We start from the raw sequence: 12,354 nt of genomic DNA on the forward strand, positions 1-12,354 counted from the left end.
TTACCATACACTATAACATATGATCATTCAACAAGTCTCAAGTTACCTTAACTTCTCCTTTTGATACCTAGAAACATCTACATTAAATGAATTTGTGAAAAGTGAGTTAACATTCTAATGTGAATGATGATGATTTCTAATATTGTGTCTGGTTTCATCCATCAGATGTCTGTGATCTCACACTGGACCCAAACACAGTAGACAGATGCCTCTCTCTGTCTGAGGAGAACAGAAAGGTGACATGTAGGACAGAGGAGCAGCCGTATCCTGATCACCCAGAGAGATTTGAGGACTGTGGACAGGTGCTGTGTAGAGAGGGTCTGACTGGGCGCTGTTACTGGGAGGTAGAGTGGAGTGGGAGAGGGGCTGATATAGGAGTGACATATAAAGGAATCAGCAGGAGAGGAAGGGGTGATGACTGTTGTCTTGGATGGAATGACAAGTCCTGGAGTCTGTTCTGCTCTCACAACAGTTACATTGCCTGGCACAATGAGAATCCCACGACCATAGTCGTCCCCTCCTCCAGCTCCCACAGAGTAGGAGTGTATCTGGACTGGCCAGCCGGCACTCTGTCCTTCTATAGAGCCTCCTCTGACACGTTGACCCACCTGTACACATTCACCTCCACATTCACTGAGCCCCTCTATCCAGGGTTTAGGGTTCATGATGATTCCTCAGTGACTCTGTAAATAATAACCTGAAACACATACACACACACACACTCACACACTGGACACACAAACACACACACACACACTGGACACACACACACACACACACACACACACTGGACACACACACACACTCACACACTGGACACACAAACATACAGGACACACACACACAAACACACAGGACAAATACACACACGCTGGACACAGACTCAGACTGACACATACACACACATACATATTGGCACACACACACTGGACACACACACACTGGACACACACACACACACAGAGGACACACACACTCACATACACAATCACACAGCGGACACACACAATCAAACAGAGGACACACACTCACTGACACACACGCTGGACACTCACACACACAGGGCACACACAGAGGGCACACACTGACACACACACACATTCACACGTAGAGGACACACACACACAGTGGACACACACTAGACACACACACACACACACACACGGAGGATGCACACACTGAGACACACACACACAGGACAAACACACACATACTGTTGGGTTTATTTTTTTGTTCAGCATAAGCTACGGACAACGAACACAAGTACATTTTAATCGATGGCAATTTGAACGTGATGAGATCCCATTGTGGTGCCATTCATCCACAGCCATCATCTCATGTTTTAGCATGATAATGCACAGAGATACCGTGATAAGATCCCATTGTCGTGCCATTCATCCACCGCCATCATCTCATGTTTCAGCATGATAATGCACAGAGATACCGTGATAAGATCCCATTGTGGTGCCATTCATCCACCGCCATCACCTCATGTTTCAGCATGATAATGCACAGAGATACCGTAATAAGATCCCATTGTCGTGCCATTCATCTGCTGCCATCACCTCATGTTTCAGCATGATAATGCACAGAGATACCGTGATGAGATCCCATTGTCGTGCCATTCATCTGCTGCCATCAGCTCATGTTTCAGCATGATAATGCACAGATATACCGTGATGAGATCCCACTGTCGTGCCATTCATCTGCTGCCATCACCTCATGTTTCAGCATGATAATGCACGGCCCGATGTGGCAAGCATTTGTACACAATTTCTGGGAGCTGAAAAAAACACAGTTCTTCCATGGCCTGACTACTCACTAGACATGTCACCCATTGAGCATGTTTGTGATGCTCTGGATAGACATGTTACCTATTGAGCATGTTTGGGATGCTCTGGATAGACATGTCACCTATTGAGCATGTTTGGGATGCTCTGGATAGACATGTCACCTATTGAGCATGTTTGGGATGCTCTGGATAGACATGTCACCTATTGAGCATGTTTGGGATGCTCTGGATAGACATGTCACCCATTGAGCATGTTTGGGATGCTCTGGATAGACATGTCACACATTGAGCATGTTTGGGATGCTCTGGATAGACATGTCACCCATTGAGCATGTTTGGGATGCTCTGGATAGACATGTCACCTATTGATTATGTTTGGGATGCTCTGGATAGACATGTCACCTATTGAGCATGTTTGGGATGCTCTGGATAGACATGTCACCCATTGAGCATGTTTGGGATGCTCTGGATAGACATGTCACCTATTGAGTATGTTTGGGATGCTCTGGATAGACATGTCACCCATTGAGCATGTTTGGGATGCTCTGGATAGACATGTCACCTATTGATTATGTTTGGGATGCTCTGGATAGACATGTCACCTATTGAGCATGTTTGGGATGCTCTGGATAGATGTGTACGACAGCGTGTTCCAATTCCCGCCAATATCCAGCAACTTTGAACAGCCATTGAAAAGGACTGGGTCAACATTCCACAGGCCACAATTAACAGCCTGATCAACTCAAGGTGAAGGAGATGTGTCGCGCTGCATGAGGCAAATGGTGGTCACAACAGATACTGACTGGTTTTCTGATCCACACTCCTACTGTTTTATTTTAAGGTGTCTGATAATCATATTCATATCTGTATTCCCAGTCATGTGAAATCCATAGACTAGGGCCTAATGAATTTAGTATTTCAACTGACTGATGTCCTTATGTGAACTGAAACTCACTAAAATGCTTGAAATTGTTGAATGTTGGGTTTATTTTATTGTTCAGTTTAATAAAAAGATCAGTATTCAATGTTTTATGTTTGTCATTCCTTCCTTTCACTAAATGGTAGTAACACTAAGTCATTCCATCCTTTCACTAAATGGTAGTAACACTAAGTCATTCCATCCTTTCACTAAATGGTAGTAACACTCCTTTCACTAAATGGTAAGTCATTCCATCCTTTCACTAAATGGTAGTAACACTAAGTCATTCCATCCTTTCACTAAATGGTAGTAACACTAAGTCATTCCATCCTTTCACTAAATGGTAGTAACACTAAGTCATTCCATCCTTTCACTAAATGGTAGTAACACTAAGTCATTCCATCCTTTCACTAAATGGTAGTAACACTAAGTCATTCCATCCTTTCACTAAATGGTAGTAACACTAAGTCATTCCATCCTTTCACTAAATGGTAGTAACACTAAGTCATTCCATCCTTTCACTAAATGGTAGTAACACTAAGTCATTCCATCCTTTCACTAAATGGTAGTAACACTAAGTCATTCCATCCTTTCACTAAATGGTAGTAACACTAAGTCATTCCATCCTTTCACTAAATGGTAGTAACACTAAATGGTAGTCATTCCATCCTTTCACTAAATGGTAGTAACACTAAGTCATTCCATCCTTTCACTAAATGGTAGTAACACTAAGTCATTCCATCCTTTCACTAAATGGTAGTAACACTAAGTCATTCCATCCTTTCACTAAATGGTAGTAACACTAAGTCATTCCATCCTTTCACTAAATGGTAGTAACACTAAGTCATTCCATCCTTTCACTAAATGGTAGTAACACTAAGTCATTCCATCCTTTCACTAAATGGTAGTAACACTAAGTCATTCCATCCTTTCACTAAATGGTAGTAACACTAAGTCATTCCATCCTTTCACTAAATGGTAGTAACACTAAGTCATTCCATCCTTTCACTAAATGGTAGTAACACTAAGTCATTCCATCCTTTCACTAAATGGTAGTAACACTAAGTCATTCCATCCTTTCACTAAATGGTAGTAACACTAAGTCATTCCATCCTTTCACTAAATGGTAGTAACACTAAGTCATTCCATCCTTTCACTAAATGGTAGTAACACTAAGTCATTCCATCCTTTCACTAAATGGTAGTAACACTAAGTCATTCCATCCTTTCACTAAATGGTAGTAACACTAAGTCATTCCATCCTTTCACTAAATGGTAGTAACACTAAGTCATTCCATCCTTTCACTAAATGGTAGTAACACTAAGTCATTCCATCCTTTCACTAAATGGTAGTAACACTAAGTCATTCCATCCTTTCACTAAATGGTAGTAACACTAAGTCATTCCATCCTTTCACTAAATGGTAGTAACACTAAGTCATTCCATCCTTTCACTAAATGGTAGTAACACTAAGTCATTCCATCCTTTCACTAAATGGTAGTAACACTAAGTCATTCCATCCTTTCACTAAATGGTAGTAACACTAAGTCATTCCATCCTTTCACTAAATGGTAGTAACACTAAGTCATTCCATCCTTTCACTAAATGGTAGTAACACTAAGTCATTCCATCCTTTCACTAAATGGTAGTAACACTAAGTCATTCCATCCTTTCACTAAATGGTAGTAACACTAAGTCATTCCATCCTTTCACTAAATGGTAGTAACACTAAGTCGTTCCATCCTTTCACTAAATGGTAGTAACACTAAGTCATTCCATCCTTTCACTAAATGGTAGTAACACTAAGTCATTCCATCCTTTCACTAAATGGTAGTAACACTAAGTCATTCCATCCTTTCACTAAATGGTAGTAACACTAAGTAATTCCATCCTTTCACTAAATGGTAGTAACACTCTGAAGTCATTCCTTCCTTTCACTAAATGGTAGTAACACCAAGTCATTCCATCCTTTCACTAAATGGTAGTACCACTAAGTCATTCCATCCTTTCACTAAATGGTAGTAACACTAAGTCATTCCATCCTTTCACTAAATGGTAGTAACACTAAGTCATTCCATCCTTTCACTAAATGGTAGTAACACTAAGTCATTCCATCCTTTCACTAAAGCTCTAAACTAATGTTTTATTGACAGATGTTAAATGTTCTGGATTTTGATGATTAAATCCCATATAGCCTACTGGCCAGGACTTTGATATGGCATCTTCTGATTGGGTGTCTCAGGTCAGGACTTTGTTATGGCATCTTCTGATTGGGTGTCTCAGGTCAGGACTTTGTTATGGCATCTTCTGATTGGGTGTCTCAGGTCAGGTCTGAGCCATGATCAGAATGTGTCTCTGTCTATTTCCAGCCCTGCCATTTCTACCTGTCCTGATCTAGTGTTTGACCCCTGACCTCCTCACACCGTCTCACTGTCCATGTCTGCTTTTAGCTCCCACCTCTACTTCACTGTGTTATAATGGACCTTATGCTTGTTATGTCACCTCTGTAACCAGGTATCAAACATACTGACCTTTCTGACCCTGTCCCATGGCCCTACTTCACTGTGTTATAATGGACCTTATGCTTGTTATGTCACCTCTGTAACCAGGTACCAAACATACTGACCTTTCTGACCCTGTCCCATGGCCCTACTTCACTGTGTTATAATGGACCTTATGCTTGTTATGTCACCTCTGTAACCAGGTATCAAACATACTGACCTTTCTGACCCTGTCCCATGGCCCTACTTCACTGTGTTATAATGGACCTTATGGTTATGTCACCTCTGTAACCAGGTATCAAACATTTTCTGACCCTGTCCCATGGTTCTACTTTCTAGAACATTTAAAGTCCTCTGAGTTTTGTTTACTGTCCATTTACTTATGTATGATGTATTTGTTGTGTATTGGGGTTGTGCCGCAGAGCATCATGGGGGTTTGTATGTGTTGAGATGATCACGTTCCAGATAAATGGTTGAACTGATTCCTGTCTCCCGTCTCATCATTATTGAATTGTTATACAGACCTGGTTATGAAACCCACAAAACATAACGAAAGATTGGCGATGAGTCTGAATCTACAGGTGTCACGTTCTGACCTTTATTTCCTTTGTTTTGTCATTATTTAGTATGGTCAGGGCGTGAGTTGGGTGGGCAGTCTATGTTTGTTTTTCTATGTTTTGGGGGTATTTCTATGTTTCGGCCTAGTATGGTTCTCAATCAGAGGCAGGTGTCATTAGTTGTCTCTGATTGAGAATCATACTTAGGTAGCCTGGGTTTCACTGTGTGTTTGTGGGTGATTGTTCCTGTTTTGCACCAGATAGGGCTGTTTTTGGTTTTCCACGTTTATTGTTTTGTAGTGTTCATGTTTATCTGTTTTTATTAAACATGAGTCAATATAACCACGCTGCGTTTTGGTCCTCCTCTACTTCACCAGAGGAAAACCCTGACAACACATGAGTCAATATAACCACTGGTTTTTCTGTGGTCCTCCTCTACTTCACCAGAGGAAAACCCTGACAACAGGAACTATTCTGTCTGGAAGGAGTCGGTTTTTACAACTGTTTAAAACTGATTTTCTGTGGTTCAGTCAAGGCTCATGTTAACACAGTGTATTACTAGCAGAGGCAAGTGCATAGTGGAGCTAACAGAGAGAGTTAACATCATCATGGAGGGAAGTGGAGCTAACAGAGAGAGTTAACATCATCATGGAGGGAAGTGGAGCTAACAGAGAGAGTTAACATCATCATGGAGGGAAGTGGAGCTAACAGAGAGAGTTAACATCATCATGGAGGGAAGTGGAGCTAACAGAGAGAGTTAACATCATCATGGAGGGTGGAGCTAACAAGTTAACATCATCATGGAGCTAACAGAGAGAGTTAACATCATCATCATGGAGGGAAGTGGAGCTAACAGAGAGAGTTAACATCATCATGGAGGGAAGTGGAAGTGGAGCTAACATCATCATGGAGTGGAGCTAACAGAGAGAGTTAACATCATCATGGAGGGAAGTGGAGCTAGTTAACATCATCATGGAGCTAACAGAGAGAGTTAACATCATCATGGAGGGAAGTGGAGCTAACAGAGAGAGCTGTTAACATCATCATGGAGGTGGAGCTAACAGCTTAACATCAACAGAGAGAGTTAACATCATGGAGGGAAGTGGAGCTAACAGAGAGAGTTAACATCATCATGGAGGGAAGTGGAGCTAACAGAGAGAGTTAACATCATCATGGAGGGAAGTGGAGCTAACAGAGAGAGTTAACATCATCATGGAGGGAAGTGGAGCTAACAGAGAGAGTTAACATCATCATGGAGGGAAGTGGAGCTAAGAGGAGAGTTAACATCATCATGGAGGGAAGTGGAGCTAACAGAGAGAGTTAACATCATCATGGAGGGAAGTGGAGCTAACAGAGAGAGTTAACATCATCATGGAGGGAAGTGGAGCTAACAGAGAGAGTTAACATCATCATGGAGGGAAGTGGAGCTAACAGAGAGAGTTAACATCATCATGGAGGGAAGTGGAGCTAACAGAGAGAGTTAACATCATCATGGAGGGAAGTTAACAGAGAGAGTTAACATCATCATGGAGGGAAGTGGAGCTAACAGAAGAGTTAACATCATCATGGAGGGAAGTGGAGCTAACAGAGAGAGTTAACATCATCATGGAGGGAAGTGGAGCTAACAGAGAGAGTTAACATCATCATGGAGGGAAGTCATGAAGTGGAACTAACAGAGAGAGTTAACATCATCATGGAGGGAAGTGGAGCTAACAGAGAGAGTTAACATCATCATGGAGGGAAGTGGAGCTAACAGAGAGAGTTAACATCATCATGGAGGGAAGTGGAGCTAACAGAGAGAGTTAACATCATCATGGAGGGAAGTGGAGCTAACAGAGAGAGTTAACATTTTACATTTACATTTAAGTCAGAGAGAGTTTCATCATGGAGGCTAACTTAACATCATCAGAGCGAAGTGGAGCAAATTGAGAGTTAACATCATTTTAAGTCAGACATCCAGTGGAACAGCCACTTTACAATAGTGCATCTAAATCTTTTAAGGGGGGTGAGAAGGATTACTTTATCCTATCCTAGGTATTCCTGAAAGAGGTGGGGTTTCAGGTGTCTCCGGAAGGAATCACCCATCATGAAGGGCAGAAAAGGACCCATGAGACGGATGTCGGAGCGGGAAAACAATTTGATTAAAAGGGAGGAATATACAGTGATTAAAAGAAAGGACATTAATCACTTAAACCAAAGAACTTTGGAATTTAAAACTGCTAAATGAGCGAAGTGAATAAAGATCACGTGACTGAGGAAATTATTGCTGTGGTTGAGGACAATACTGAAGTGAGTGACAATCAGGAGCCTATTGAATAATGAAAAATGTCTGGAATTGTTGGTACCATTGGACAGTCGAGCTCATATACAGAAAGGTTTGAATATTCTGTTCTTGCAAATTACATTGATGAGGACATCATTGTGCTTATAGTTTTTAGTGTAATGGGGCCAAAGACATGTAATTTACTAGTCAGCCTGTTACATCCAGACAGAACAGGTAATAAGACGTATGGGGATGTTGTGAAGATACTGAAAGGACCTGTTTCACCAGAACCACTAGTTAATACTGAAAGGACCTGTTTCACCAGAACCACTAGTTAATACTGAAAGGACCTGTTTCACCAGAACCACTAGTTAATACTGAAAGGACCTGTTTCACCAGAACCACTAGTTAATACTGAAAGGACATGTTTCACCAGAACCACTAGTTAATACTGAAAGGACCTGTTTCACCAGAACCACTAGTTAATACTGAAAGGACATGTTTCACCAGAACCACTAGTTAATACTGAAAGGACCTGTTTCACCAGAACCACTAGTTAATACTGAAAGGACATGTTTCACCAGAACCACTAGTTAATACTGAAAGGACCTGTTTCACCAGAACCACTAGTTAATGAGGAAAGGACCTGTTTCACCAGAACCACTAGTTAATACTGAAAGGACCTGTTTCACCAGAACCACTAGTTAATACTGAAAGGACCTGTTTCACCAGAACCACTAGTTAATACTGAAAGGACCTGTTTCACCAGAACCACTAGTTAATACTGAAAGGACCTGTTTCACCAGAACCACTAGTTAATACTGAAAGGACCTGTTTCACCAGAACCACTAGTTAATACTGAAAGGACATGTTTCACCAGAACCACTAGTTAATACTGAAAGGACCTGTTTCACCAGAACCACTAGTTAATACTGAAAGGACCTGTTTCACCAGAACCACTAGTTAATACTGAAAGGACCTGTTTCACCAGAACCACTAGTTAATACTGAAAGGACCTGTTTCACCAGAACCACTAGTTAATACTGAAAGGACCTGTTTCACCAGAACCACTAGTTAATACTGAAAGGACCTGTTTCACCAGAACCACTAGTTAATACTGAAAGGACATGTTTCACCAGAACCACTAGTTAATACTGAAAGGACCTGTTTCACCAGAACCACTAGTTAATACTGAAAGGACCTGTTTCACCAGAACCACTAGTTAATACTGAAAGGACATGTTTCACCAGAACCACTAGTTAATACTGAAAGGACATGTTTCACCAGAACCACTAGTTAATACTGAAAGGACCTGTTTCACCAGAACCACTAGTTAATACTTAAAGGACATGTTTCACCAGAACCACTAGTTAATACTGAAAGGACCTGTTTCACCAGAACCACTAGTTAACGCTGAAAGGACCTGTTTCACCAGAACCACTAGTTAATACTGAAAGGACCTGTTTCACCAGAACCACTAGTTAATACTGAAAGGACCTGTTTCACCAGAACCACTAGTTAATGCTGAAATGACCTGTTTCACCAGAACCACTAGTTAATAATGAAAGGACCTGTTTCACCAGAACCACTAGTTAATACTTGAGGACCTGTTTCACCAGAACCACTAGTTAATACTGAAAGGACATGTTTCACCAGAACCACTAGTTAATACTGAAAGGTTTTCATGGGTTCCACAGGACATTTCAGGAAGAGGGAGAATCAGGACCAATGTTTGCTGCTGCAGTAAAGAACCTATCAGAACACTGAGTTGAATGGTGTTCTAAATGACATCATAAGAGACAGACCTAGAATGTGGCTACAGAGTTCACTGAAGATGCACCAAAGAGACTGTTGACTGAGCATCTGACCTGTAAGGTGAAGGACATTGAAATCACTGTGTCCATGGAAGTAGCTGCTGAAGAGGAATTCATCAGGAACTTAGTGGGTTCATCTAACAATCCTAATCACCAGCTGATACATTATAATCTCATAAACAGGGTTCACCTTCCACCTAGAAAACATCATTTAATGAAAACCATAACCTCTCCTCTGTGTGATCTATGTAATCAAGGTGCCTTGGGCTCCTTTCTGCAAATGCAGGTTTTTCTACTTTGCTCTTTAATTATTTGTTACTTTTATTCTATTCTAATCACATTTTATTATTTGCTCTTTAATTATTTGTTATTAATTATAATTATTTAATTATTTGGTACCTGTTGTATTCAGCATTTCACTAAGGTATTTCATGGTACCTTTGTATTCAGCATTTCACTGTAAGGTATTTCATGGTACCTGTTGTATTTAACATTTGTCACTCATAACTATTTCATGGGTTTAACCTACTGATTGTCTTTCATCATTTCACTGTTGTGGGTTTAACCTACTGGTATTTCATAACATGGTACCTGATTGTCTCATCATTTCTACTGTTGTGGGTTTAACCTTGATTGTCTCATCATACCTGTTGTGTTAACCTACTGATTGTCTGTTCATCATTTCACTAAGGTATTTCATGGTTTAACCTGATTGTCTGTTCATCATTTCTACTGTTGTGGGTTTCACCTACTGATTGTCTCAGCATTTCACTGTAAGGTTTAACCTACTGATTGTCTCACATAACTACTGTTGTGGGTTTAACCTACTGATTGTCTGTTCATCATAACTACTGTTGTGGTTTAACCTGATTGTAGTCATAACTACTGTTGTGGGTTTAACCTACTGATTGTCTCATCATAACTACTGTTGTGGGTTTCACCTAACCTGTCTGTATCAGCATTTCACTGAAGGTCTTTCATGGTACTGACTGTTGTGGGTTTAACCTACTGATTGTCTGTTCATCATAACTACTGTGTGGGTTTAACCTTGATTGTCTCATCATTTACATGTGGGTTTACTGCATGATTGTCTCCATAAAATAACTACTGTTGTGGGTTTAACCTACTGATTGTCTCATCATAACTACTGTTGTGGGTTTAACCTACTGATTGTCTCATCATAACTACTGTTGTGGGTTTAACCTACTGATTGTCTGTTCATCATAACTACTGTTGTGGGTTTAACCTACTGATTGTCTGTTCATCATAACTACTGTTGTGGGTTTAACCTGATTGTCATCATAACTACTGTTGTGGGTTTAACCTACTGATTGTCTGTTCATCATAACTACTGTTGTGGGTTTTACTGATTGTCTCTACTGATTGTTTAACTGTTCATCATAACTACTGTTGTGGGTTTAACCTACTGATTGTCTCATCATAACTACTGTTGTGGGTTTAACCTACTGATTGTCTGTTCATCATAACTACTGTTGTGGGTTTAACCTACTGATTGTCTCATCATAACTACTGTTGTGGGTTTTTACTCTACTGATTGCCTCATTATCATTTGTTGGGGAATAATCAGAATTGGTTGGTAACATAGGTAAGATGTTTTATATTCATCATATGTTTGTAAGTTACTTCTCATCAGAATGGTATTTTTGTATAATACTGTGGCGGGGTTGCAGTTATCTGTTCTATGTCAAGACTAAGTTGCTTGGACCGCAGAGAGGGGAGAGGTCAAGCAGCGCTAACTACTGGATCATCATGTGTAAACATATATTTTGCTCCACTGTGTGTGTGTGCCAGTCACTCCCTACTTTTCCCATCAGGGAAAGGAGAATGGCAGTGTCTGGAATCATTCTATGCTCCCCGTGAGCTTGTCCAGGATTGGTTGTATTTAGAATTGGTTGTATCTAAATGACAATTTGATATATGCCTGTTGATATGGAGGATTGGTTTATGGTTCTGGGGTTTGAGTAAGGAGACAAAGCTGAACGATTTATTATGTCTATGCTGTCTGACTATGTGTGTTCTTTGCTATTAAAGGATCTCAGTTGCAATGTGTAAGGGGGTCTCAGAGAATTCATTGATAGAAACTGAATTGCCTGAGAGTCACAGGGTTGTGATGGAGCTCATATAATTAAAGATGGACTTTGATAACTAACTCTGACTTGTGTGTGGCTTGCGCTCATGATTTGGTAAATAGAGGACATTTCCTACGACATTTGGCGATAACTAGGAGGGGATGTGAATCTTTCATCTCACTACTGTGACCGTTCCTACGATCTAGGTAAATAAATTGTGCACGAGGGATCCCTAAACTTGGGATCTCAGGGAGAACCACACTTCGGGAACGAAGCAGATGGACCAACCTTTGATCTAAGAGGAAGCGAGCTGAGTGGATACCACATCTCGAACTGAGTTTTTTTAAAGAAAAAGGTGAGCGAACCACACACAGATTTGAAGTCGAGTTTTTTAATTATGCCTGTTACGTATACACTGA

At 40.7% G+C, this 12,354-nt stretch overlaps 2 protein-coding genes across 5 annotated transcripts in view; one reads left to right on the plus strand and one right to left on the minus strand.

Moving 5' to 3' along the window:
- Nucleotides 1-12,354, minus strand: part of LOC135564801 (NLR family CARD domain-containing protein 3-like) — a 240,360-nt gene that overhangs the window by 92,546 nt on the left and 135,460 nt on the right. The gene's annotated exons all lie outside the window — the stretch shown is intronic.
- Nucleotides 1-12,354, plus strand: part of LOC135564802 (NACHT, LRR and PYD domains-containing protein 12-like) — a 63,023-nt gene that overhangs the window by 23,210 nt on the left and 27,459 nt on the right. For 2 of the 3 annotated variants that reach the window (XM_065010862.1, XM_065010863.1), the window contains one exon: nucleotides 166-2,817. The exons of the other annotated variant lie outside the window; for it this stretch is intronic. In XM_065010862.1, coding sequence (XP_064866934.1) covers nucleotides 166-689 — 524 coding nt within the window. In that variant the 3' untranslated portion in view covers nucleotides 690-2,817. Of the gene's footprint in view, nucleotides 1-165; nucleotides 2,818-12,354 lie in introns of those variants that run through there. 3 annotated transcript variants of the gene reach the window in all.

The sequence above is a fragment of the Oncorhynchus nerka genome, linkage group LG26 (assembly GCF_034236695.1).
Source record: "Oncorhynchus nerka isolate Pitt River linkage group LG26, Oner_Uvic_2.0, whole genome shotgun sequence".
In the NCBI taxonomy this organism is placed as follows: Eukaryota; Metazoa; Chordata; class Actinopteri; order Salmoniformes; family Salmonidae; genus Oncorhynchus; species Oncorhynchus nerka.